At 57.1% G+C, this 26,924-nt stretch overlaps 1 protein-coding gene across 2 annotated transcripts; it reads left to right on the forward strand.

Moving 5' to 3' along the window:
* The first annotated feature begins 160 nt into the window (after nt 1–160).
* On the forward strand, nt 161–26,924 carry PFKFB3 (6-phosphofructo-2-kinase/fructose-2,6-biphosphatase 3). Of its 2 annotated transcripts, none has more exons than XM_052650469.1 (15): nt 161–547; nt 7,428–7,553; nt 8,552–8,648; nt 9,263–9,329; nt 9,744–9,818; nt 10,185–10,241; nt 12,785–12,909; nt 13,355–13,562; nt 14,919–15,065; nt 15,183–15,287; nt 16,737–16,866; nt 17,429–17,491; nt 17,604–17,668; nt 19,260–19,433; nt 24,418–26,924. In XM_052650469.1, the coding sequence occupies exons 1-15, from the start codon at nt 472–474 to the stop codon at nt 24,463–24,465; spliced, it is 1,563 nt and encodes a 520-aa protein (XP_052506429.1). In that variant the 5' UTR covers nt 161–471; the 3' UTR covers nt 24,466–26,924. The 2 variants fall into 2 exon arrangements, with proteins under 2 accessions (XP_052506429.1, XP_052506430.1); XM_052650470.1 differs by lacking the exon at nt 24,418–26,924 and adding an exon at nt 20,938–20,964.

Genomic DNA, 26,924 nt, shown 5'->3' on the forward strand with positions numbered 1-26,924 from the left:
GGCGTCGCCGGTCTGCAGGGGGCGCCAGCAGGCTGGGCCACCCTCCTTCCACGTGAAAGGGGGCTGGAACCCGAGGAATGCGTCCCCGCCCCAGGGCTGACGTGTGCGTGGCTGTCTTAAAAGCCGGGGCGGCGCGCTGGGCGTCCAGCAGAGCCGGAGAGGAGGCCAGCGGGCGAGGACCGCACGGGCTCTAGCCGGCGCAAGAGGACCGCGGCTGTCACTGCGCTCGGAGCATCCGCGCCCCGCGGGAGCCGTGGGTGCCGCCCCAGCCCCGCGTCCCTCTCGCAGCGCTTGGGGAGCCTCGCGCCCCAGGCGAGCGCCCGTGATTTAGCACAAAGCACGTTTCCAAAAAGCCGCGCTTTCGCGCACGCACCCTCGCCCCCCTTTGTTTCGGGGGTCGCCAGGCCGCTCTCCTCCCCAAGTCTGAATTCTTCGGAAGGGGCGGAGGGCCGCCGAGCCTCGGCTGGGAAGATGCCCTTGGAGCTGACTCAGAGCCGGGTGCAGAAGATCTGGATCCCGGTCGACCACCGCCCCTCGCTGCCCAGGAGTGAGTGCAGACGCGCGCGGGGCCGGGCGGCCGGGGAGGGCGCGCCGTGCGCGGAGAGAGGCCATTGTGTGGAGGGCGCCGGCCCGGCGCCTTTGTGCCGGCTCCCCTCCTCCGGCGCGCTCGGCCGGCCGGGCGCCGCCCTCCGCGCCGTCCCCGCGCCCCGGCCCGGGCGCCCCCCGCTCCTCCCCACCAGCTCCGGCGCGGGGCGGGCACGGCGCCGGCGCTGCGCCTCCCCTGGCCGGCGTCGGGGGCGCTGTGGCCCGGCTCGAGGGCTTCGCGGGGCTCCGCTCGACTCGGCTCGCGCGCGGAGCGCAGAGGGCCCCGGAAGCGGCGCGCGCGCTGAGCGGGAAGCGCCGGGCGCCGCCGGGCGCCTCGGTTTCGGGGACGCGTGGGAAGGGACGCCGGCGTCTCCCGCGGCCCCGGCCCCTCTCCCGGGCGCCCGCCGCGCCTCCTCGGGCCGCAGCCGCCGCTCTGTGTCGATCGCTACCTCCTCTCTCCTCTCTTCGCCCCCTTCCCTCCCGCCTCCTTTTCTCCGCTTTCCGCCTCCTCTTCCCCACCGCGTGTTTCTCTCTCCTCTCAACCTCTCTCTGCTTCCACCCCCTCACTCCATCCTTCGTCTCTGTGTTTCTCTTCCTTTATGTATTTCCATCGTCTATCCTTTTCTCCTTCTTCCTATGTATTTCTGATCTCCTATCTTTAATTCTCTGTCCCCCCTCTCCCTTCGCGGTCTTTACTGCTGTCTGCCTCCCTCTCTTCCTCTCCCCGTGCCCCCCTCTACCCCCTGTGCCGGGGGCGTAGAGAGTTGTCTGGAACTCAGCCTTTGTGCACGTTTTGGGGAGGGTCTGCGGGTGGGGACTACACAGTTGGCAGCGTTTCCCGAGTGTGCGAGCCGGCGCGCGCGCGGGCACACATACGCACTCTCTCTCTGGACTTGGAGTCTGCTGACAGTTCGCCTCTCCGCCCTGTCGGGCCTGGCCCGTAAATGCTTTGGGAAGGTTTACCTTGGGCTCTGTCCCCAGCCACGGAGAGAGCCACCTCTTAAAAGGGTGGTTCCAGAGGTTTGAAGGAGACACCCGCTCCTCCAGCAAAATCACCAAGGGGCCTGTCAGGTGGACAGGCTGAGACGGTGGTGAGCATTTTGCTCCAGGTCAGATCAGGTCAGGATGCCTGAGAGGTAAACACTGGCTCCCAGGTGCAAACCCTCCCAAGTGGCTTCAAGGCATCCCCCGAGCTAGGTGGCCTGTGGGCTTTCTCTGCCGTCACATTTTTCAGGGGCTGGTCACCAAGGCCGCAGTGACAGCTCCTCTCCCTAGGGTTTGCCCAGGTGTGAGTTACCTCCCTGTCCTCAGACCTGCCCCAGGAGGTGGGGAGAGTTGCCCCTGGGGTGCTCTTAGGACATCCTGGTGATGGGAGCCTGACAAGCTGCTCCCCATGCTGGTAGGGGTGGGGTGGAGCAGAGTGCTCCTCCACCAGCTTGATCCCTCAGGTCCAGCAGGCCACAGAAGGACAACTAGGCTTCTTTGCAAGGTAGCTGGGCACTGGGGAACCTTACAGGTGTCTTGCTCCCCAGCCCTTTCAGGTATGCTCTTAAATAGCCCACTGAACAGGCTGACCACGGTCTGGTTATATTTCTGTAAAACCTGTTGGTGGAGAGAAATGCCCCACCTGAAATCAGGAGGGAGATACAGAAGGAGCCCCACCCCTTTTTGACTTTTGAATAAAAGATATTGATAAAAGAACACTCGATACACTGGGGCACACAGATATACATTGGTTCTCTCAACACCTGTAGGTGTATGTGTGCACACAGAAATGCACACTCACATTTAGCCGTCTTCTGGGGTGCAGGGCGGGGCGGGAGGGGAACTCTGAGCTGGGCTGGCATCCGCTTGTTGAGTGATTCTGACAGACACAAGTGTGCGGCCACGATTTTCCTCGGGGCTTCAGAGATCCATCCATTAGTCCCTATCAGCCTGCACGTCTCGCACGCAGATGAGATATTTGCCTGAAAATCCCTGTCGGAACAATTTGCAGCTTGATGGGTGGGGGGCTGGGGGGGGAGGCGGTTTGCTGAAGCTGATGGATTAAGTCCCTTGTCCCCGCCCACTCCTGCAATCCCTGTGTGTGGCTGTGGGGTTACATTTTTTTCTTAGAAGATTATCTGCACCCTGGGTATTTATTGCTTGCATGCCGTTATTTTAAGTAGCAGTGTCTTTCTGGGTTTATATGGTCACAGTTGTCTCCTCCCATCATGGAGAGAGGGTATCTCTTCCTGGCATCTTTCCCATTCCCTGCCCCTCCCCCATTCTTTAATGGCATTGGGAACTGGGTGGATTTTTCTCCCTCCTGAACCTGTTGCCATCTTTCTAAGTGCTGTCCTAGTTGGGGGTCACAGCAGACCCGTCTGAGATGTGTTAACTAACAGAGGACACAGAAAACACGACTGTGGATATATAAAGAATGGTAAAAACAGCCGCAGGAAGCCCCAGATTGATTCATTTGGTGGCACTTCCACCTCTGAAGCCCATCGTTTCGGGGCCCGATTGCTACAACTTCATGGTGGTAAATGCTTCTTACAAATCCTGCCGCTTCCTTCAAGCGTAGACTATAATTCAGGGAGACTTACTGACTTGGTGAATCAGCTGAATGGACAAGGAAGTAGGCTCTCGACTGGCAAGAACTAGCGATCCTTTGTTTCTCATCACGGAAAGAGTTGTGTGTGCAGGTCCCAACTCATGTATCATTTCTCTGCTCAGAACCCGGTTTCCTCATCTGTAAAGAAGGCTATGCACTGTCTGCTAAGAGAAGGTTTCATCTCACAGAGGCTTTAGCCCCACTGATGGTTTTCCGGCTCAAAGAGGGAAAATCGGGGAAACCTTACAGACCTTATCACGGGGGCAGCCACTGCAATCTGCAGTCGTGAATCTCCTCCCTGGCTTCACATTTAAATCATGTCGGGGAGACTTTGGAAAAAATGCACGCTGGTACCCCCCTCTCCAAGTTAGAATTGCTACAGGTGCAGCCTGTGCATCCTGGTTTTAAAAGCTTTTTAGGTTCAGCCGCTGGTCGAGAACCACTTTTTGAGGAAGGAGCACTTCAAGGGTTTCAGGTGAGAAGGACCAAGGTGAACCCCAGGTCTGTCCCTCACCGCTTATGCAGGGGACCTCGTTCACTTGTGGGTCCTGGTTCCCTCGTGTCTGGCCTTAATGGAAGGAAGCCCTAATGGCTGATGGAGGCTACCATAGCAAGTATCCTACACGTTACCTTCTGCTTCACCCTCTGGGAACCTTTGTGAAACATCCGTGCATTTCACAGACAGGGAAAACTGAGACTCCAAAAGGTCGAGTAACTCGTCCGGGACCCGAGGCAGTGCTGGCTTTGAACTCTCCTGGCTCCAGGCCCTCTCAGCCACCATGTTCCTGCGTTGTCAACTGATTCCCTGAAACACCCCTCCCTCCCTTGCTGGCAGAGAGCCTGTTGGGTTGGGAGGGCCATTCTCTGGACGAGAATTAGGCACTGAGTTAAAATGTGCGTGCAAAGCAATGAATGAGTGCAGCATCCACTGCACAGTCCAGAAGAGTTTAGGAAAGAGGTTTTGCTGAGCTGGGGTCTCCCCACCCTGCAGAGCCTCAGCCCACCTCACCGCCACCCCCCCACCATCCCCCTGGGGCAAGGTCACTTCCCTGTCGATTCCTAACACAGGACCAGGCGGACTCTCTGGGCTGAAATGATCCCAGGAGAAAGTTTGTGTCCAGTGGACCACAGTCAGGTATCTGCTGTGGCTTTCTGGCCCTGCCTTCCGTTCTCCCAGGGCGGAGTGTGTGGTCCTGTTCCCCAGAGAGCCCTTTTCAGGTGGTGGTGTCACAGCAGAGCTTACTGTGCAGCGTGTCATTTGCCCTTGCCTGGCAGCGATGGGGGAGCAGGTTGCCATGGTTACCATAGACACTCTGCTGTGGAACTTGCATGATGCCCGCTGGGCACTGGCCTGGTCTACATCTGTCTTCCATGAGTTCCCCTGAAACTTGGTGTTGAAGCCTAACTACCTACTTAGAAGAGAAGAGCATGAGTAACGTGGCATCTTTCGAGGTTAACATTTTGGAGTGCCTCTGGGTGGCAGGAAGTTTACAGGAGGTGCAGTACGTGCGTGCTAAGTCGCTTCAGTCATGTCTAACTCTTTGCGACCCCATGGACGGTAGCCCACCAGGCTCCTCTGTCCATGGGATTCTCCAGGCAAGAATAACGGAGTGGGTTGCCATGCCCTTCTCCAGGGGATCTTCCTGACCCAGGGATTGAACCTGTGTCTCCTGTTGCTCCTGAATTGCAGGCAGATTCTTTACTGCTGAGCCACCAGGGAAGCCTACAGGAGCAATGGCAAAGTGTCTTCCATTGTTTTTTTTTATTTTCTGAGCCTGCAGTACAGCATCAGTATGGTAAGCTAGGACAGCGGTCCTGCCTGCTTGAGGCAGTGGAGAACATGAATCAGAGAGGTCAGCTGCTCAGTCAGGGTGCAGCACTGGAATCGGAATCTGCCAATGCGGCCTCTGTCCAGGGACTTCAGACTGTTGTTTCTTTACCTCTAACCTCAGTATATCCTTTTACATGCAAGTACTTTGGGGAAAACCTAGTGTTAAGCTATACACTTATCTTCCCTATTCCTGAGCTGTTGGAGAGGAAGATGAAAAGGCAGGACTCCAGGGAGGAAGGTATGAGAGGTGGGAGTGTTAAAAAGGTCAGCAGAGAAGAGGGTCAGAGTGAAATTGAGACAGAGGCAGGAGATTATGGGACCAGGAAAGCACTTGAGCTGTGCTGTGAGTTTAACAAACAGGAGGAAGGGTAAAGTTTTGTCATTTTGGGGACCCCTGAGAACCTGGGCGGATGGGCAGCAGCAGACACCCTTGGCAGCTCTTTGAATCTCATGCAAGAAGCCAAAGGACCCAAGGAATGACTTCTGCTTCCCCAGACAAGCAAGGGATGGTTTATTTGGTTTTGAATTTGGGGCTTAAGGTATTTATGCTGCCGTGTCTTTATGGGTTTTGTTTTTTCCTCCCAAAGTATCTATTGCCAGAGGAGATTTGCACATACGATTAGTGGATATAGAAGTAATCCCCTACTTGATAAATTAGTCAGCATCTGCCTCTGCTTCCTTGGCATGAGTCCAGCAGAAGTATTGCATACATGTGCACAGCCGAGAGTGTGTGTATGTGTGTGAGCGTGTGTGAGATGCTCCTGGGAGCAGTGACACGGTGGGGATATCAGATAAGACCAGGGGAAAACCAGTGGGTTGCGGGAAGGATCAGCAGAGTGGGCGTTTCCGGGCGCAAGCGAGGACACTTTCACTTTCTCGTGAGTCACCTGAAGCTGTCACATGCTGACGGTAGGTGTGTCTTCTGTCCCCACTGGTCTCTGAGGAGGCCATCAGCTTTTTCCGCTTGCCCCTCGGGGACTCCAGAAAGTCCCCTGGTGCATCTTTGCCCCAGTCCCGTGCTCACGCAGTTCGAGAGGCCTCTGTTTTCTAGGAGCCTGTTTGTTTCCAGCCCCTGGCCGCTGGGGAATCCCAGCCAAGGGTGTCTGTGGCTCCTGAGTGTCCCGTGGCCTCCTGACAGCCTTTCCTCTTCTTCCTGGCTCTCATGGAGATTGTCCCTGACAGTCTAGAAACATGAAAGGAGAAGCAGTGTCTGTGTGTGGCACTTGCTGCCCCGTGTCCCCAGGCTGCAGGTCCCAGAGGCAGAACCTGGGCATCGTGGCCAGTGCTTGGACACGTGACCTAAGTCTGGCCACCAGGCCCAGCATCATGGGGCTGTGTTGAGGTGTCCAGATTGAGAGGAGGGGTCTCCTCAAGCTTGTGCTGTCAGCAGCCTGGTGGCCCCCCACCCTCCCATCTGACACTTCGCCTGTTTAGAAGGAAGGAGCCTCGATTCCATGGTACAGTCTGAGTCGCTTGGTCTGCACTGTGGCCGGAGCCCAGAGAGTGGGGCTGTGTGGTGGTCAGTGAGCGCCTCGCACACTGCTGGGTGGGGAACGGGCAGGCAGCCGGTCTCTGCCCCACATGGGTGGTCCCGGGCTCATGAGCACTTGTCTCACGGGATGCCAGAGACTCTCAGGAAACGCTGCATCCGGAATGTCCAGAGCAGGGTTCTTTGGGCTGCTTTCTGCAAACCTAGTGAAAACCTCTCTCCCTAGAGTTTTGTTGAGATTCCGAGGAACATGGGTGAGAAGCCGGGAGAGGCTGCACAGGCAAGACCCTCTGGGTTTCTGGGAGCCCTGCCTGGGGCCCTTGTGACTTGGCGGCAGCCGGAACTTGGACGAGGAGGAGCAGGCAGGGGCGGTGGAATTTGTGGGGTCAGCTCCTTGGTCCCTGACCGACTTCCATTTCATAAACTCTTACTGTGAAAATTGCCTTTTAAAAATAACCTTTTTTAGGAAAGCCATGCAGACCTCATGCATGGAGGTACAGAAATTTATCTGTAATTTGGCTGCTGGAGCCCCACCCCCCAGGGCTCTTACCTGGCACCTCTATTTACCTGTTACGTTGCATCTGAGACAGCCTCTCCTACTGATGACCTCACCCTATTGGTGCAGGGGAGTCCCTTCCTTACACCCCAGGGCTACTTTCCCCTCTGGGGTTAGTCATCATTTTCTGGCTGGGTTTGGGGCCCTTAGGTGTCAGGCTGGGAATTTGGGGTCCCTGCCATGAGGACCTCAGAGCAAGAGGGAGCCGTGTGACCGAGGGCTCTGGCAGTCAGGGGCCCAGTCCTGCAGGATTGTAAAGTGCAGGGGCTTCGAGGTGGGGATGAAAGCTGCGTTTCTGTGGGATTCTTTAACGCCCGTTGTGGGCAGCGCTGGCTGCTTTATTCATGACCCTTCTGCTGTCTCTCCCCAGCCTGTGGGCCGAAGCTCACCAACTCCCCGACAGTGATTGTCATGGTGGGGCTCCCCGCCCGCGGGAAGACCTACATCTCCAAGAAGCTAACCCGCTACCTCAACTGGATCGGTGTCCCCACGAAAGGTGAGGCTGCAGCCCAGGCCGGAGCTGTCACACTGGGGGTACATTCTGCTTGCCACGACCCCCATCCCCCCAGAAAAGAACGGCCTTTCCCTCTCCAGCTGCTGAAACTCTCTTTGCGGGACCCCTCTAGGGGGCTCTGTCTGCAGTGAGGGGTCACAGCTTCCTTTCCAGTATGTCACCCACCACCCTGTATTGTACGCCCTGCTGTGTGCATGGGAGTCTCTGCTCACTGGCTGCTCTCTCGTTCTCCCTGCCCTGCAGCTTCCCCAGCTCAGCCCTCATCTCCTCCAGGAAGCCTTCTCTGACCACCCCAGTCTGTGCGGATCTTTTCCTTCAAACTCCCCCAGCCCTTGTTTGTGACATTCCTCCACTGCTGTCTTAAAGTACTCTTTCTGTGCTTTTGATTATATTTTTCTATCTGGTCTTCCCACTGACACGGGGAATGTCTTTAGCACGAGAACTAATTTTTCACATTTGTTGCCCCACCCCCCACCCCCACTCCAAGCCCGTGCCCAGCACAGTGCTTCATACACAAACTGCCTGGTCAGGGCCCAGTGCCCATCCTGGCCGTGGGCTGCTGGTATACAAAGTGGCTGCTGTGGATCCAGCCACGTATGTGAGTCCACACTCCCTCTCAACCGTGTTGGCGGGAATCATGGCCCCAGTTTTCACTAGACACGTGGCCACCACCTGCTTTCAGGCTCAGCCTCCAGCCCTGGCCCTGAAAGGCTAGTTTCCAGGCTGGGCTGTGGGAGGTGACCCCAGAGAATCAGGGGCACTGTGAGCAGTGCTGGGTCTTGGGGAACCCCGGCTGCCTTCCAGATCAAGCGATGCCAGTGCAGGATGTACAGCCCGCTGCCGGGTTTCTGGTTTCCTTGGGATCTTATTCAAGTCATGCGCCAGCTTGGTTTCCTTCTTTGGAAAGAGGGATCCTGGCCCGGGGAGATCCTTTCTGGTGGTCAGCATGGTCAGTGAAGGGGCTGTTCTTTTCCGCGCAGTGTTCAACGTGGGCGAGTACCGCCGGGAGGCCGTGAAGCAGTACAGCTCCTACAACTTCTTCCGCCCCGACAACGAGGAGGCCATGAAAGTCCGCAAGTGAGGCCCTGGCTGTGGGTGCAGGGCGCTCTGTCTGTTGCGTGGCCTTAGACTGGGCGGGAGGGGGGCAGCCGGCCCCTCCGTGTGCAGCTCGGGAGCCTCTCGGCCTCTGAGCCTTGCCGCTGTCCTCCGCTTCCAGGCGATCTGCGCCCGCTGGTGTGAGGCGGATCAGCGACAGCATCTCACTCGGCACGAGCTAAATCGTTCCTGCAAAATCGTCTGTTTATGCTAGAAAAGGATTTCCTTTTCGGCCCAAAATGACCAGAGCTCCCAAGTGTGACCTTAGAGCCACTTGGGAGCAGGACACAGCCCCAGTGCCAGCCCTGCCTGGATGGGTACAGTGGGCGTCCGTGGGCAGGACTTGGGCAGCCGTCTTTTGGAAGCTCCGGGGGTGGTTTTCGGCACGCCAGCCGCACTCAAGCACTCCCCGAGGGTCGCAGCTGTGCTTGCGGGGCTCTGACCGGGAGCCTCCGGCCTGGTGGTCTCAGCCACCTGGTACACTTTAGCGGCAGAGTTGCGGGTCACCCTGCTCATTGTGGGGGGTGGGGTGGTGGTGTCTGGGTGTCCTCTCGGATGGACCCCCTCCGACGCACCCGTCTCTTTCCGTGTTGCAGGCAGTGTGCCCTGGCTGCCTTGAGAGACGTCAAAAGTTACCTGACGAAGGAGGGGGGCCAGATCGCAGTAAGTCTAGGGAATAAGTCTTGTCTCCCCTCCTGCCGCGGGACGGTGCCCTGGAGGGAGGGGCGTGTGGACGGAGCCATAGGGGGACGCTGCTGGAGGGGACAGGCGTCTGGCCTGAGCCGTGAGGGAAGCAGGGGGTGCGGGTAGCCCCAGGACCCAAGAGGAAGCTGGTGAGTGGGGCAGACTGAGGGGCACAGCCTGCCGGACCTGGGGGGTGTGGCCCCCGAAGCCAGTAGCCCTCCTTGGCCCTCCCCTGTGCATTGCTTTAAGGACTGCTCCCACCCCGGCCTCCCCTTCGGTCTCTGAGCGCAGGAGGGAGGCCGTGGGGGGCCTGGGAGGATGCAGTTTCTCCTGGAGCCCCAGAAAGTGCAGTTAACACTGCTCAGCGCCAACCGGGTTCTCTCCTCCGGCCAGGTTTTCGATGCCACCAATACTACTCGAGAGAGGAGACACATGATCCTCCATTTTGCCAAAGAAAGCGACTTCAAGGTGAGCCTGACTTCTCATCCTGGCCTGGTGCGCTCAGGAGCAAGGGGGCCCCGCAGGGATTGACTGGTTCCTTGACTGGAGCACCTGAGCTCCACGCTCGGGCTTCCCCTGCCGCTGCCTGGGAGTTGTTGCCTACAGATTGGGCTTTCCTGGTGGGGCTCTAAGGGGCTCCTGAGACTAGATGCTCCCCTCGTCTCTTGGTGGGAGGGCAGAGACTGAGGGCTGGATCTTTTTTGTGTATTGGGGCATTTATGTGTGGGGTCCTTCCTGCTCCAGTGTGGCGGTGATGTCACAGCGATCCCAAAGTTGGCCCTTTGTGTTACCGCATTTGTTGTTTCCTAACGTTTCTGTCTTGTTTCCTTCCAGGTGTTTTTCATTGAGTCTGTGTGCGATGACCCTACAGTCGTTGCCTCCAACATCATGGTAAGACCCCCAGAGTGTGGCAGTCTGAGAACAGGGTGACTGGGTCAGCCAGGAGAAGCCGTAGAACTTGGAGAATGAGCTGGCTCTGCCAGCTGGTGGGGGAATCATCTTGGGGGGAATCAGGCGGGTCAGAAGTGCAGAGCAGTAGTTAACTTAGAAACACATTCTGCGACCCGGAATTGATCTTAGCAAGGCCCTTCAGGTGGTTGGCAGAAAGAGAGAAGTCGAGGAACTCAGTTTTGGTGGGATAACTGTTTGGTGGCAGTATCCTTAGCCGCTGGGGGGTGAGGGGGCTGCTTAGGGTGTAGGATGGAAATAGAGACAGGAGGCTCATCTCTTGCTGGTAAGTTTTCCCAGTAGGTAAGCATGGGCATGTGTTGACAACAACCTGTAGGACCCTGCAGACAGAGGGCAGAATTCCCAAATTTGGGAAAAATGGGAGTGGTAAAACTGTCTTCCTGCTTTTCTCCCTGTGTCAAGGGGAGGGTTACCTGGGTAAATTGACGGTACTCGGCAGCTTAATTTGATGTCTTCTTAAATTGTACTTGATGACAATAAACTGTAAACAGAAAAGGTTATCGTGAAGACTTCACCGGAAGTCCCCTTCTCTTGTTGTAGGTCACTTTCTCTCCAGCTTAAATACATCCGAGTAAGATGTTACCTTTAGCAAAAAGCTGGTCGGATCCTTCTACGGGGAGTGCCAGACTTTGGCCATATAGTGTGTGTCCTTCAAAGGAGTGCTGAGGGTTTGTTAGTTTTTGGTGGTGGGTCTTTGCTCCAAGGCAGTGGGAATATTTGCATGCATTTCTCAGAAATGAGTTCATATTTCAGGAAGGGCTATTGAAATGGTAGAAAAATCAGCCCAGATTGGTTGCAGTGGCCCCAAAGGAGGAGCTCAAAGTGTGAGGAAACACAGGTTGCCTTGGGCTAAGCAAAGGCTTTTGCTATATTTCTTTGGTTTGGTTCTACATTTCCACCGGTAGGGAAGCAGAGCGCAGCTGCAGGATTGTCTGTTTCCCTGGTGAGTAGTTGACACTCACTTGGCCAGAAGCTCAAGCACCATCTCATCCTCTGTGAATTCCTGGATCCCTGTTCCCCAACCCTCTGTGTTCAGAAATCTCTTTCTCTGATGACGCCTCAGCTGCTTAGCAGTTTTTAGACTTTTCTCTCATGCTTTTTATGCGAGAGGCTGTGTTGAAGGAAGAGATCTGTGAACCGAGGTTTTTTTTTTTTTTTAATTATGCTAAAATATACATAACTTTGGTGGTGGTGGTTTAGTCTCTTAAAGTTGCATGTCCCACTCTTGGGACCCCATGGACTGTAGCCTACCAGGCTCCTCTGTCCATGGGATTCTCCAGGCAAGAGTACTGGAGTAGGTTGCCATTTCCTTCTCCATGCATAACTTTGGGTTGGCCAAAAACGCTTTTCAGATTTTCCTGTAACATCACATGGAAACACCTAAATGAATTTTTTGGCCAACCTAATAAAAACGGTTACCACTTTGACCGTTTTTAAGTGTTCAGTTCTGTGACACTCGGCACATTCACCCTGTTGGGAAACCATCCCCACTGTCCACTTCCAGAACTTTTTCCTCTTCTGGACTAAAACAGTGCCCCCGTGAAACACGAACTCCCCACTGAAGGTGGATTTTTGCAGTGTGCCCGCCTCTCTTTGATGGCTATGGTCATTGCTGAGGAAGAAAAGAGCACGTGTGAACGGATTCTGAGTTCCCCCGAAATCTGCCAGGTTTCTCAGGCTTGTTCAGTTTTAGAGGATGGCGGGCCCAAGGGGCGTTTCTCCTCTGTCTCTGTCCCATGAAAGCGAGCCTTGGTCGGGACCAGGTAGAGAAGCATCCGTTGGGGCCCAATGACAAGGGGGTACCACCCCGCCTGTGGGCAGTGCAGGAGGAACCCGATGATTCCACCAGGAGGGTACCCACAGTGACGGGGCATTGCCAGCACCCCTGGGGCACCTTTGCTGACAGGCACCCTCCTGTCATGGGTGCTTATGTGGGACTCAGACTGAAGACCAGGTTGTCTAGTGGTGATCTGGCTACTGGATTGATCCTGAATCGGGGCCCATTCAGAGGGATTTATTAGAATCCACCTGGGATAGGACTTCCCTGGCAGTCCAGTGGGTAAGACTTCACCTTCCAATGCAGGGAAAGTGGGTCCGTTCCCTGGTTGGGTTCCTAAGATCCGAAATCCCCGACAGAAAACTAAAACAAAACAGAAGCAAATGGTCACAAATTCAGTAAAGACTTTAAAAATGGTCTGCATAAAATATATATATATATCTTAAAAAGAATCCTCTTGGGTTTCCTGTCCTTGCCTTAGCATGGGTGCCCTCGCCGTGGAATCATCAGGCTGTGACTCAACGCTCAGCCATATCTCTTTTTGTTTTTCCTCTTAGAACGCTGGGTCGGGTCATCATCATTCTGAGCCCGTCCATGCTTTTCCCAGTTTGCAAGCCCCAAATCCTGCTCATTCTAAGCAGAAAGCCCTCCAGCGTGATTCATCAGCTGCCTCTTTGTGGTGTTACAGGAAGTGAAAATCTCCAGCCCGGATTACAAAGATTGCAACTCCGCAGAAGCTATGGACGACTTCATGAAGAGAATTAACTGCTATGAGGCCAGTTACCAGCCCCTCGACCCTGATAAATGTGACAGGTAATTCCTGAACCACCTGTCAGGGCTGTGAATATTATTCCTGATGAATAATATTCCCATGAAGCGTTTGCTCCTGGATACTTTTATAAACTCTCTTTTTAAATATCTCAAAAAAAAGTATATCCTTGGTGATCGATTCGGTGTAACTGTCATAGACGCTGCGTGCTGTTGCTGCTGCTGCACGAGTGTGCAAAGTGAGTTCTGGGCCCCGTCTCTCTCTGTCCTTGGCTCTTTCCACTTATTTTCCTTTCAATTCTCTCGCTTTTCTCTCTCCTATCCTCTGGGAGGCCCTCTAGCCCCACTCTGCTGTGGGAATTGCAGACTCAGACCCCCCGACTCTCGAGCAGAAGGGCTCGGTCTGTGCCCCCCGGAGCTGTGGTGTGGTGGAGGCCGAGTCTGCCTGGTGGGGCTGGGCCGCGTCTGACGGGCCGGCCCCCCCCTGCAGGGACCTGTCGCTGATCAAGGTGATCGATGTGGGCCGGCGCTTCCTGGTGAACCGCGTGCAGGATCACATCCAGAGCCGCATCGTGTACTACCTGATGAACATCCACGTGCAGCCCCGCACCATCTACCTGTGCCGGCATGGCGAGAGCGAGCACAACCTCCAGGGCAAGATCGGGGGCGACTCGGGCTTGTCCAGCCGGGGCAGGAAGGTAGGGGGAGCAGGGGCTGGGCGGGAAGCGTCCCTGTGCGTATGTGTCCCTGTGTACATATCTGTGCCTTTGTGTATATGTGTGTGTATTCCTGTGTGTGTTCCTCTGTGTGTGTGTCTTATGTGGCTCTTGTGTGTCTATGTGTCCTGTGTGTACACGTGTCCTTGTGTCTGAGTGTGTTCCTCTGTGTATGTGTCTGTATGTGCCCTTGTGTGTGTACCTCTGTGTCCTTGTGTGTACACGTGTCCTTGTGTCTGTGTGTGTTCCTCTGTGTGTCTGTATGTGCCCTTGTGTGTGTCTATGTGTCCTTGTGTGTACATGTGTCCTTGTGTCTGTGTGTGTTCCTCTATGTGTCTGTATGTGCCCTTGTACATCTCTGTGTCTTTGTGTGTACACGTGTCCTTGTGTCTGTGTGTCTTCCTCTGCGTGTTTATGTGTGCCCTTGTGTGTGTCTATGTGTCCTTGTGTGTACACGTGTCCTTGTGTCTGTGTGTTCCTCTGTGTGTCTGTATGTGCCCTTGTGTATCTCTGTGTCCTTGTGTGTACGTGTCCTTGTGTCTGTGTGTGTTCCTCTGCGTATGTGTCTATGTGTGCCCTTGTGTGTGTCTATGTGTCCTTGTGTGTACACGTGTCCTTGTGTCTGTGTCTTCCTCTGCATATGTGTCTATGTGTGCCCTTGTGTGTGTCTATGTGTCCTTGTGTGTACACGTGTCCTTGTGTCTGTGTTCCTCTGCATATGTGTCTATGTGTGCCCTTGTGTGTGTCTGTGTGTCCTTGTGTGTACACGTGTCCTTGTGTCTGTGTCTTCCTCTGCATATGTGTCTGTATGTGCCCTTGTGTGTGTACCTCTGTGTCCTTGTGTGTACACGTGTCCTTGTGTCTGTGTGTTCCTCTGCGTATGTGTCTATGTGTGCCCTTGTGTGTGTCTATGTGTCCTTGTGTGTACACATGCCCTTGTGTCTGTGTGTTCCTCTGTGTATGTGTCTGTATGTGCCCTTGTGTGTGTACCTGTGTCCTTGTGTGTACAGGTGCATGTTCCTGTGTCTGTGTGTTCCTCTGTGCGTCTGTGTCCCTGTGTGTGTCTGTGTGTTCCTCTGTGTATGTGTGTGTCATGTATGCATCAGTGCCCTTCTGTGTACGTGTGCGAGTCCCTGTGTCTGCGTATGCCGATCAGATACTGACTCACACGTGTGCACGTGTGCGTGCCTGAGGGGAGGGTGTGTGTGCAGGGCTGCTCCCAGGGCCCCCTTCCCCCAGCAGTGAGGACAGCCTCGCCCTCCGGGAGGGGCTCGGTCCTCCTCTCCCAGACGGGTGGAGCCTGTGACCCAGCGCGCGCCCCTCACCCCATCCCCCCAGTTCGCCAACGCCCTGAGCAAGTTCGTGGAGGAGCAGAACCTGAAGGACCTCAAGGTGTGGACCAGCCAGCTGAAGAGCACCATCCAGACGGCGGAGGCCCTGCAGCTGCCCTACGAGCAGTGGAAGGCCCTCAACGAGATCGACGCGGTGAGTGCGGGTCGGGGCCTCTGCCCGAGGCGCTGTGGGGGACCCCCGAGCCTCCCATGCTGGCCGGCTCGGCGGCTACGGGCTGCGCCCTCGAGCGACCTCCGCCTGTGCCCGCAGGGCGTGTGTGAGGAGATGACCTACGAGGAGATCAAGGACACCTACCCCGAGGAGTACGCGCTGCGTGAGCAGGACAAGTACTACTACCGCTACCCCACCGGGGAGGTGCGTGCGCGCTGGGCTGCTGGCGGGCGGGCCGCGGGGCTGTGGCTGAGGAGCTAGCGCTGGTTCTGCCGAGGCTGCGGGACCCGGCGAGGCCAGGGACACAGAGGGGCTGAGCCGCTCCGCGAAGGAAGGGCCTGTGCCTCCGCCCTGCTGAGCTGCCCCGTGCTCCTCCTCGCCCATCCGCCGGTGAACAGAGTCCTCCCCCTCACACAGCTCCAAGGGAAGCACTGCTGGGTTTCCCAGCAGCTGGGACAGAGGTGTTTCCCCAGTGACGGAAATGACAGTTCAGGAACAGGAAACAGTCCTGGCTGCTGGTGCGCTGGACGCAGGAACGCTGCTGACTGTGGGCATCATGGCAGGCGTTCAGCAAGTTCCTTGTGCCGGCTGCATGGATGCTGGTGGAGGGACCCCTGGGCCCTGCAGGCCCTCGGGCTGAGCCAGCAGCTGCCTGGAGCTCTGTACCGAGGGTCCCGTGCAGGCGGAGCTCTGGGGTCTGTGGAAGGCTTGGCCTGGTGACACCCCGCAGGGGTCCTTCCTGTCTGTGGTCCTACTGCTCAGCATTTGTCACACGTCAGTTCCCGGGAACCCAGGGCACTGTCCCTGGTCTCATTCCCTGGGACCTCCTTAGTGAGAGAGGGACCAGGGGTCACGGTGGTCTTGAAAGTCACAGGCTCACCCCTTCTTTTTCAATTTTCTCCTACTGAGATAAAGTTCCTATCATATAAAAGTCACCGTTTTAGCCAAAGTACACATCAGTGGGTTTTTTTGTATATTCACAGTATTGTGCGGCCATCATGACTAATTCTAGAACATTTCCCCATTGCCCCAAAAGAGACCCCCAGCCTGTCAGCAGTCAGTCCCAGCTCCTGTCCCCCGGCCCGTGGCCTCTTTGAGTCTGTATTCTGTCTCTGGAGTTGTCTGCTCTGGACGTTTCAATGGAATCACACGCTCAGACGTCACTCCGTGTAGCGTGTTCAGGCTCCTTCGTGCTGTGCTGTGTGTTGGGGCTCCGTTTCCCGGGGCAGGGTCGGGGTCAGGAAGGAGCAGGGAGAGGGCAGTGGTGTGGGTCCCCTGGGCCCGGGATGGATGCAGGACCAGCGCGCGGGTGGTGGGCTGATGCAGGACGGCGGCGTGGTCCCTGGTTTATAACAATGGGAGGGGCGTGGTGGGGGGGCGGTGCCCGGCATGGTCTCTGGTTTATAACGACGGAAGGGCGTGGCGGGGGGGGGTGCCCAGCGTGGTCCCTGGTTTATAACAATGGGAGGGGCGTGGCGGGGGGGCGGTGCCCGGCATGGTCTGGTTTATAACGACGGAAGGGCGTGGCCCGGGGTGCCCGGCGTGGCCCGGGGTGCCCGGCGTGGTCCCTGGTTTATAACAATGGTCAGGGCGTGGCCGGGGGTGCCCTGCTTCTGCTCCAGCTCACCATCCCCTTCTCCCTCTGCTCTGCAGTCCTACCAGGACCTGGTGCAGCGTTTGGAGCCGGTCATCATGGAACTGGAGCGGCAGGAGAACGTGCTGGTCATCTGCCACCAGGCCGTCCTGCGCTGCCTCCTGGCCTACTTCCTGGACAAGAGCGCAGGTGCCTGGTCTGCAGCGCGCCCTCTCCTGATGGAGGGTGGGGTTGGGAGCTGGTCCCAGCCCCTCCACGAGGAGGCAGGGCCCCTGGGATCGCCACCTCCGGGTGCTTCCTTGCAGCCCCCAGAGGATATCAGAGCAGTTTGAAGCTGGGTGGGCTTAACGGCCTCAAGAAACCCAGCCTCCCTGTCTCCCCACATCTCAGGGGCTGTGGGTCTTTGGGAAAGGGGCAACCCACCTCTAAGGGGCTCCCAGCCAAGCAACCTCTAAACACTTGTGTGTCTGCCTGTGGGCCAGCGGGATCCCGACTCCTACAGTGTTTGGGGAATGATGCTCTTACTCCAGCTCATTGTGTGAGGCTTTGGTTTAGCTCTGATCGTGCTCTTCTGGGTGTCTTAGCAGGGCGCCGCTGGCAGCAGGGCCTGTGCTGGGTCGGGGGCGGGGGCGGTGTGCACCTGCCCAGCCAGGCGTCTGCGGTCCCCATGCAGCGCAGGCTCTGGTGAGGGGCCTGGGCATGGCCACCCTCCAGTCTCCCATCTCACCATGGGCCCTTCTGTCATTTTCAGAGGAGATGCCCTACCTGAAGTGCCCACTTCACGCTGTCTTGAAGCTGACGCCCATCGCTTACGGTGAGCGTGGGGACCCAGCCCCACCGAGACTGGTCCTCCCGGGTGGGCCAGGCGGGGCTGTGAGCTCAGGTCCCCCTTTAACCGAAGCTGACCTGTCCCCGCCTTCACCCAGGTTGCCGAGTAGAATCCATCTACCTGAACGTGGAGTCCGTGAGCACACACCGGGAGAGGTCAGAGGTGAGTGTGAGCTCGCAGCCCCCTCCTCACCCCTGCTGTGTCGTCTGTCTGGGAGGGACCCGTGGGCGCTAGCCCCTGGAACGCCCTGCGGTGGCAGGGCTGGCAAAAGCTGTGTCAGTCGGTGGCATCTGCCTGCCTCCGTTTGGACCTGTGGTCCTCGGGGCTGCCGTCCCCGACCCCCTCCCCGCTTTCTCGGCTCCGTGTGCTTCCTGCCTGCCTGTCTGGTGGCTTCTTGGCATCGTCCTCCTTTTCCTTTCTTTCTGTGCTGCTTCCCCCATTTCCTCTTGACCCAAGAAATGAGTGTGGAGGAGGAACCTCTTTTAAACTTGACCACGGTCTGGTTATCGTCGCTTTTTCCTCTGGGGAAGCCAAATGATCGCAGGTTCCAGAGTCCCGGGTGGCAGTGGGACCCACAAATTTCGGTGTCATCCACATGCACTCACGTCTCTAATCTCACAAAGACAATAAAGAATGAAGAAGAGGGTGGGACCAGGGGAGCACAGCTGTGACTGGGGGTTGGCGATGTGGCGGATGGGATGCGTGATTCTCTGGACAAGCCCAGTGCCTGACCGCACGCGCCACCACCTGGGGTCAGCCTGGCTGGGATCCCCCAGGAACAGGACAGGGTTCTGCCCAGGCGCAGGAACCTTGTGAAAGGAAGTTTGAGTTTACTTTATCCCATCGGCCAGACTCCAGTGCTCTGCCGACATCCACCCGGCCCTTTCTTTGACACTGAGCTTGACATCCCTTGTTCCTGTCCCTGCTCTCATGGAGCGTGGCCAGAAGATCTTGGCATTCAAATCCCAGCCTCCAGTCGCCCGGCTGGGCGACCCAGACAAAGGTGGGCCGCACGCCTTGGCTCTGGCAGTGCCTCCTGAGGTGGGGTGGCAGGATGGGCGGCGGCGGCAGCCTCCCCACCGGACCCTCCCACAGTGGGATGATGGGGGTGGGCTGGGACTGGGCTCTGATGCACCCTGGAAGCTTTGCCGGGCAGAACAGGGCAGGGGCTTGATGGAGACCCTGGAGGTCCCCACTCCAATCGAGTGGTCGTTTCCTGTGTCTGTGGTCCCCTGGCTGGGGTGGAGGCTGCGTTTCCTGTCCGAGGCTGGGTATGCTCCCTGGGAGCAGGAACTGGGAAGATGCCGGCTTGAGGTCAGCAGGAGGCAGGCCCAGCACTGACACCTCCCGCCGCCCACGCCTTGAGCCCAGGACCCCGCCTCTGCGTCCCTGGAGGCCTGCAGCCAGGTCTTTCCCCACCTCTCACGTGCTATCACCGCATCACTGTCCCGCTCTCTCTTCCTCCCTCGCCTGCTTTGCGAACGTTGTGTCTGTTGAGCGGTTGTCTGGCAATGATCGGGGCAGGGGCTCGGGATGAGAGATCACCCCTTGTTCTTGCTGAGTGGGAGACGCGGGTCGAGCCGGCGGCCCTGCGGTCCAGGGCCGTTCTTCGTGGTCAGTCTCGTGGTCTCAGTGAAATCCGGAAGCAGAGAAATGTGTCTGGTTTGGTTTCAGATTTGGGGGTTTTTTTGGCTTATTTACCTCCCCCTCCTCGTAACTGTCGCCTTCTCTCTTTTGTCTTTGTCTCGCTTAGGATGCAAAGAAGGGACCTAACCCGCTCATGAGACGCAATAGTGTCACCCCACTAGCCAGCCCCGAGCCCACCAAAAAGCCTCGCATCAACAGCTTTGAGGAGCATGTGGCCTCTACCTCCGCTGCCCTGCCCACCTGCCTGCCCCCGGAGGTGCCCACGCAGCTGCCCGGACAAGTGCGTTGACCCCCCTTCTCCTTCCTGAGTCGAGTCGCGTGCAGGGTGGGGAGAGCATGCCTGGCAGGGTGGCAGGGGCCACAGACTCAGGCCTGTGTGAGGGGTGGGGACTGGGAGGAGAGGACACGGACTGTCCCTTTGAGTGTGGAACCCCCAGATCCATTCTTGAGACCTTGGCTTTGCACGGACATGCCCTTTCCGGGGAGGTGGCCTTCCCTGGGCAGAACCAGGCCAAGCAAAGAGACGGCCCAGTGTCCGTGATCCATTCACATTCGTGGACAGTTTCTTCTAAAAGTTAAGGCAACCCCCAATTCAGGACCAGCTCAGCCCCCATCTGGCTGAGGGCTGTTGGCTTCTGTGTGGCCTGGGGACATCTCTTCTGTCCCCATGATGAGTATCTTTCCTGACTTCCTCCCTTGCCATTGCTCTGTTAGAGAAAAGCTTTGTCAGATGGTGCCCTAAGAATGTGTCTGGAGCTGGTGTGGACAGACTGGAACCCGGGCTAAAGGACCTGGAATAGACGCTTTCTCCTATAACAGTAAAAAAAAAACCCAAAGGAGAAAACCAACTAGATTAATTCTTAGATTATTTCATCCTTTGTGATGCTAGGCTGAAAGATGCTGGCTGTTGGGCCGTAAAATTTGTTTCCAGCAAACCACTATCTTCCTCAACAACACTCGAGAATCCTGGCCAGGGTGTGAGGTGTAGAAGTCCCTAGGCACAGATTTGGGTCCCACCTAGGGGTCTCCCCTAACCGCCACCCTCTGACATAGAAATCACGGGTTCAAGTTCAAGCTGAATTTGAAGGCCCGCAGGCTCTTCCTGAGTTTCCTGGAAACTCCTTTAAACCTTGTGCTGTCTGGAAACATGCTGTGTGTGTCCCTGGAGTTGGGGGCAGGGGTGATGGTGCTGTGCCACCCCGGGCAGGCCATTGGCCCGCTTCAGGCCTCAGTTTTCTCATCTGTGGAGTGGGGGAGCAGCAGCTTCTGCCACAGGCTGAACATGGGGAGACTCGTGCTGAGTGTGTCTGTGGTCGTGTCCCGCCCTGGTGCCAGCTCTTGGGTTTTATGTCACATTCTGTCACCTCCCTGGCCTTCAGTCTCCCTGTTTTTTTAAAATGAGGGAGACAGACTGGCTGGAAGACATGTAATAGTGGTCCTTTCAGGCCTACCCTCAGCGGTGATTTTGTGAAAACTTAGAGCTAAAGTGCCGTGTCAATGACGTTGTGTGTTGGTGTAAATGGTAGAGTCACAGATGGAAGGTGAGGGGCCACAGTCACAGACACAGGGACCTGTCGGGTGGGGGTTGGGTGATGCTCAAGGCTGTGCTGCCCCAGGTGACGGGGGTCGGGGGGCTGGGCCCGTCCTGCAGGGTTGCAGACCTGGAAGCCGCTGGCCAGGCTGGGGGTGCCCAGGGCTCCATCCCGTAGAGAATGCCTGGTCCCCAGTGACCCAGGCCCTCTCCTTTCCCCGCACTGACTCTCTCCTACCTTTTCTTCCTGCAGCCTTTGCTAGGGAAAGCCTGTTTGTAAGTATTTTTCTCTGAATTCTTTCATCTCTTTCTCCCTGCTTGCCAGCTTGGCCCTCCTGCCTGTTGAAGTGGTGAGGGTCATGGCAGTTTTTGTAAAATCTGAAGGAGGAAGGAGAAAGGGTCCGTGAATTTTCAGGACGGGACGCAGGGAGTGGGTGTTCCGTGCGTCCTCCGGCCATCCTGGCCGCCGCCGCCTTCTCCTCGCTCCCTCTCGGAGGTGGGGGGGGGTGACTGTCAATATTTGTGGTTCTCAGTGGCTGGACGTCGGTCTGCTTTTTCCCTCTTAGCGTCAGATGTTGGCAGGAAGCTGCATCTGCCTGTTGATGTTGTCTTTTATGTTCTGGGCCTCCCCCAAGAGCCCTACCATTTTGAGAGGAAAGTTTGCGCAGAGCCTAACCTGCACAGTGAGCAGTGGAGGGCCGGAGCACCCCCTCCTGTCCTGCAGGGATCGCCCACCTTCAGGGGCTCTGGGACCCCCGCTCTGGGGCGTCTGCCTGGACACCGCTGCTCCGTATCATGTGGTCCTGGACCAGAACACCCTCAGCCTTTACGGTCATGTCCAGGATGGGGTGTGGCTGTCTCTTTGCAGTTTCTGGTTAATTCAGCGCTGGTTTTAATTCCATTGGATAAATTCAGTGCTTCCTCTGCTCTGGTGGTCCCGAGCCACAGGAATGAACTGAGGCTGTCGTATCACAAAATTTTAACAAGAGACACCCTGAAATACTCGTGCCCAGAAATACACGTCATCACTTTTCAGCTTGTACACATCCCGAGTCTTTAGTCCTTATAATAACCCCAGGAGGTCACAGGGCAGTTGTTGGCCCTACTTCCCAGATGAGGGTGAGGCCTCGCCCGCAGTCACCCCACCAGCCCTCAGCCGAAACAGTGGTTGGATGGCTCTCCAGTCCCAAAGGCTGGCTACTTTCTCTCTGCTGGCTTCCAGAGCTGCCCAGGTCTGTTCCCCTGCCCATCCCGGGCACCTGGTGTTTGCAGCCTGTGGGGCGAGGCCCAGAGCAGTTTGGGTTCCTTTCTGGCTCTCGCAGCCTCTGTTTTGCAGCCACTTCCTGTGGCTGAGACGTGTTTATTTAACAGTGGGCTTGCCCATCAGAGTCAATCTGTAAGAGTAACAGTCCTGTCTGTGACCCCTTTGACACGTAGAATGTCCCAGGGGCGAATGTGCTTGTGTGAAAACCAGCCTTAGAGGTTTGGAACCTTACAGTTTTGTATCTGTGCGTGGCCTCTTCCTATTGATCCACAGCCTGGTGTTGCCAGAAAGGACATCTTCCTGCTGGGAGAGGGCCATTCAGCCACCCTTTGAGGCTGAACTTGTCTCTTTCTAAGGCTGGTCGTGCCTTTGGTCAGAATCCCTCCAGTTCAGTGAAAATGTGTTCTCTGCATCCATGCAGGTGTGCCAGCGTTCAGGTGTCTTGATGACGAGAATGTGGGTGTAGCGCTTAGCAAAATACCTAGCTCGGGGCTGGTGCCTGGTGGACAAGAGCTGTTCCTGAGGGAGGCTTAGTGCCCTGTGCTTTGGGGGCCTGCCCAGGCTGGGGGTTCCTTCTCGTAGGCAGCAGGAGTCCTTAGGGCCTGGGGACGGGGTGCCCTTGGGGTCTTAGGGTGGCGGCCCCAGGATGCTGGTGTCCTGGTAAAGCAGACTCGTGATAGACAGGTGGGACACAGCGCCTATCCTGCAGCCCGCTCCCCGGGGGCCGGCAGACCGTCTGGCCTTCACACTGCACCCTTGACTTTTTTATTTTTAGTCATAAAATAGTGCGTTTAATTATTTAGCTTCTTATAGTACTCACATAACAGAAACTGACAAATTCGTGGTGTTGTTTAGTCACCCAGTCGCGTCCGACTCTCCTGTAACCCCGTGGACTATAGCCTGCCAGGCTTCCCTGTCCACGGGATTGCCCAGGCGAGAAGAGCGAAGTTGCCGTGCCTCCTCGACTTGTAAATGTCAAATGCGCACTCAGAAGACAATCCTACTAAAGATGTTGTTTTGTTTTTCTTTCCCGACATGTTTCTTCCTTCCCCCTTCTATGCTTGAAAGACGAACTGTCTGTCACATTTTCTCAAAGTTCTCTCCTTACTAACCTTGGCAAGGTAAACGCTACCTGCATGCCGGCCTCCGTTCCTTCCACGCCTCTCTGCATCATGGCATCTCAGCCCTCGGGGCGTCACGGTCTGCGTGGAGACTGGCCATTGTGAAGTCTGTGACTCGTTCACCCAGGCCCCGGAGCATGTGTGTTTTTAAAGGGCAGCCCCCATGTCTCTGTGTCTAGAGCCCCAGGCACCCAGAGCGCATGACGTGGCCTGTGGTCTTCAGTGTCCTCATCGCATTGCCATCATTCGTGGGTGCCACAGCCTTGGGCGTGTGATGTCCCAGCGTGGGTGGGAGCTGGACCTCCATCCTGACCCCACAGGTTGACCGAGTCCTCCCTGCTTATGAGCCTCGCGGGCCTTGCTGGAGACGCCCGGCTCACAGGGGCGGTCTGATGCACTCGTGGGCGGCAGGTCGGTGGCCTGGGCCCTGAGTCCGGCTGAAAGCAGGCTCAGGTGGGACCCCAGCTTCCGTGCCGCCAGCTCTGCAATGGGCCTCTCTTTCGGAGATTCCTGGTTCTGGCTGGAGGGGAGTGGGCTGTGATGATGCTTGTGTTTCTGTCCTCCTGGGTTCCACTTTCCCTGCCGCCTCTCTAAGACAGTCTAGGAGGAGAACACTTTTAGAAATTGTGTTTCCCTTTTCTCCAGGGCAGGTTAAGGAGGGTGGGTTAGGAGCCCACAGCTGTGCGGGGTGGGCATGCAGTGTGGACATCAGCTCTCTCCCCCAGACGATGGAAAACGATTTTTTCAGGGGCCTTGGTACTGGCCGGCTCCTTCGGGGCAGGGCTTGTGGGCAGGATTGCTCTAATAAGAACAGGATGAGAGCTTCACCCTCACGGGTCTTCTCTGCCCAGCTCCTTGCCTGAGTTCTGGCATCCCAGCTGTATCCCGTGTCCCCAGGGCTGTGGTACAGCTCCGCTTAGGCCAGGCTGAGAGGAGGGTCCTAGTGCTTGTCCAGGTTTAACCACCCCCCACCGCTCCTGCCTGGTAGCGAGGCCAGCACAGGTGCCCCGGGTGGGGACAAGCCCAGCTGTGGACTCCAAAGAGGCAGGAGCTGGAGGGGCCCCAGGTGCTGGCACCCAGTGCCCCTGGGAGTGGCTCGGACCCCAGGAGCTGCACGCCCTCCCCGCCTCCTCCGGGTGTGTATCAGGGCCCTTCCTGGACCCTCTCCCCATGGGACCCCAGGCTCGGCCACTACCACGTTCCTGGGCCGCACTGTCCTTGGCAATGCTGCTCCTCCAGGCTGTTGGGGAGAGGGGGCCTGCATCTCAGTTGCAAACTTCATCTTTGCTTGCGAAGCCTAGTCAGCAGGCATGGTAACCGGCTTCCCCCTCTTCTCTCCCGAGAGCAGAACATGAAAGGCTCCCCGGGCAGCGTGGACGCCTCCAGGATGCACTGACCGCCCCGCTCCCCACACCCGGCTCCCGCCCTTCCGTCTGCCCACGGCCAGCGATCCGAGGACGTCTCGCAGAGTGGAGCGGGGCAGAGGGCAGCACAGAGGAGGGGCTACTGCTCCAGGGGGACCGGGCCCCCGCCTGCCCCTGCTCCCCCAGCCTTCAGGCCGCTCACCCCATGGACCCCAAGTGGCTCGGGAAGGACCATGCACAGAGGAGGCAGGACGGGGTGCCTCCCTGCGGGCTTGTTCATCTCGTTCTGTACCTGCCCCGCTGGGGGTGATGCTGGTCCTCGCCTCCTAACCTTAAGGGGGGCCAGGCTCTCAGCTGCTGAGGGTCAAGGGAATGAAAACTTCCAAGAGGCTCCTTGGCCTGGACGTTGCCTCCTGCAGGGAAGCTCACGGCTTGAGCTGGGTGGGGCTCACCCAGGAGAGCCGGTCCTGCAGCTGAAGAGAGGAGCCCCACGCTGGACCCGCTGGTCAGCCAGGCAGCAGCCCCTCTGCATGTCGCCTACCCTTCCCAGTCTGTCCTGCCTCTGAGGAGGGCGTGGGACAGTCTGGCAGGAGGAAACACATTGCTGAACAGCCCCGGGGGCCTCGCCTCCCAGCGCAAGTTCCTCCCTCAGCTCCCAGGCCTGCTGGCTCGTGCACTTTCTTAACGGCAGAGACTGTGACCTGAAACATCTCACCTTTGGCAACTGAAGATGCTCGGGGTTTGTGCCCTTGGGGCTGGAGCTGTGGAAGGTTGTGGGAGCCAGGCGTGCCTCTGGGGAGGTGAGGGGATACCCCCACCCCTAAATGGCTGGACAGGGAGCATTGGGATTGTTGCTAGACTGACTCTGGGCAACAGCATGCGGAACAATGACCTGGCCCCCTCCTTCGGGACGTTCATCCCCTCCTGTGCTTCCTGGGTGCGGCCCAAGCCAGGCCTCACTCGTGGCCACATCCTCCGGGAGGCTGGCCGTAGGATGCGGAGCAGTGCCCTGCGTGCGTGTGGAGACCCGCTGCCCTGGGTGGGTTCGGAGGAGAGGACGTCCTTGTCCTCCATGGCACCTGTGGCATTTCTAGTGGGGGGCGGTCAGAGCAGGCTGTGGGTACATGGTTCTGAACACCTCTAGCTTCTGCCTGCTGGTCTTCCCCTGGGGCCTCTGGGCACTCAAGGGGGTCGAGGCCCAGGAGAAACAGTGTGAACTGAGGAAGATCTTGTCCAGTGACCCTTTTCAGAATCTTGAGAAGCCGGTGCCAAAGGTCACCTTCTCTTCCTGCCTTCCCCGCTCCTTCCCCCTCTTAGCTTGTGAAGTAGTCACGGGGGTGGGGGGCCGGGGGTGGGGGGCCGGTTAGACAGCTGGAGCCTGGAGTAGGGAGAGGAGCTGTTTTCATTTGTATTTTTTGTTTGAGAGGAGCTTTTAGAAGAAAAATGCATGTTTCTCTGATTGGGACTCAGTGGGGAGCAGGGACAGGATGCAGAGGCCCTGCAATCAGGTGTGTGGGTTTCACATCAAACTGTTCAAACCCTCCCATCCCTGGCCATCTTCCCAAGAGGATGTCTGTCTCCGTGCCTGTGCAGCGCTTGTGTTACTCTCCCTGTTTGCTGCTGCCTTGTCGTCGCGTGTGCTGTGTGCGTGTGTCTGTGAGTGTGTGTCTGTGCGCATGTTTAGATGAGGGGCCTGCTGTCCTCCTGAGAACGGCTCTTACGTCCACCTTCTGGCTCCTCCTCTGGTGTTTGGAGCGGACCCTGAATTTCGACTCTTGATGGCTTATCTGAATGCTTACCCTGGCCTCTGACTGCCCCAAATCACTGCATTTACATAGCAGGCCTGGCCTGACCGGGACTTGGTTTGCAGGGGCCTTGATGTGGAGAGAGAACCTCAGTGTGGGGGGAAGGTGGGGGACAGGCAGAGAGCAGAGGCTGGGGGTCCCGGGCCAGAGACCGGACTTCCAGGGAAGGAGGGGTGGGCAGAGGCTGTGTCTGAGCCACAGTCGCAGGGCTTCTGCCTCGCTGACCGCTGGCTCTCACTCCCCTCCCCCAGAAGCTTCTGGGACCAATATTTTTAACTTCGCTTATTCGTTTTGGGGTGGGCTTGCCCCTCCCCTTCTTCTTTCCTGAGACTGTGGGCAAAGCTCTTCATTTGGGGGTGGGGAAGAAAGACTGTTTGAACCACGCCAATGACGTTTTCGTTTCTAATACTTGAAATTTATTTTTTTATTATTTTGATAGCAGATGTGCTATTTATTTATTTAATATGTATAAGGGATCCTGACAATGGAAAGCTGTATAGATTGGGTTTTGTTGGTTGTGGGCTTGGGGGCCTTTTACGTGTGACTTCTGACTTCTCTGTGTTCTCTATAAATTTGTCCGAATTAATTACCTGGCATGAAGCTGTGCCAGCTTTCAAACGGAAAGCCTGTCGGAAATTTGTATATTTTGCAGTTGCCAGAACAATAAAATACCTGGTTGAAATACA

This window comes from Budorcas taxicolor, chromosome 13 (genome assembly GCF_023091745.1).
Source record: "Budorcas taxicolor isolate Tak-1 chromosome 13, Takin1.1, whole genome shotgun sequence".
Lineage (NCBI taxonomy): Eukaryota > Metazoa > Chordata > Mammalia > Artiodactyla > Bovidae > Budorcas > Budorcas taxicolor.

Bases quoted from the DNA above. Each gene is read 5' to 3' on its own strand.
- PFKFB3 (XM_052650469.1), top strand. From the start codon at position 472: ATGCCCTTGGAGCTGACTCAGAGCCGGGTGCAGAAGATCTGGATCCCG. The intron at 9,330-9,743 runs GTAAGTCTAGGG...TCCTCCGGCCAG, and splicing joins AGGAGGGGGGCCAGATCGCA to GTTTTCGATGCCACCAATAC. The intron at 17,492-17,603 runs GTGAGCGTGGGG...GCCTTCACCCAG, and splicing joins GCTGACGCCCATCGCTTACG to GTTGCCGAGTAGAATCCATC.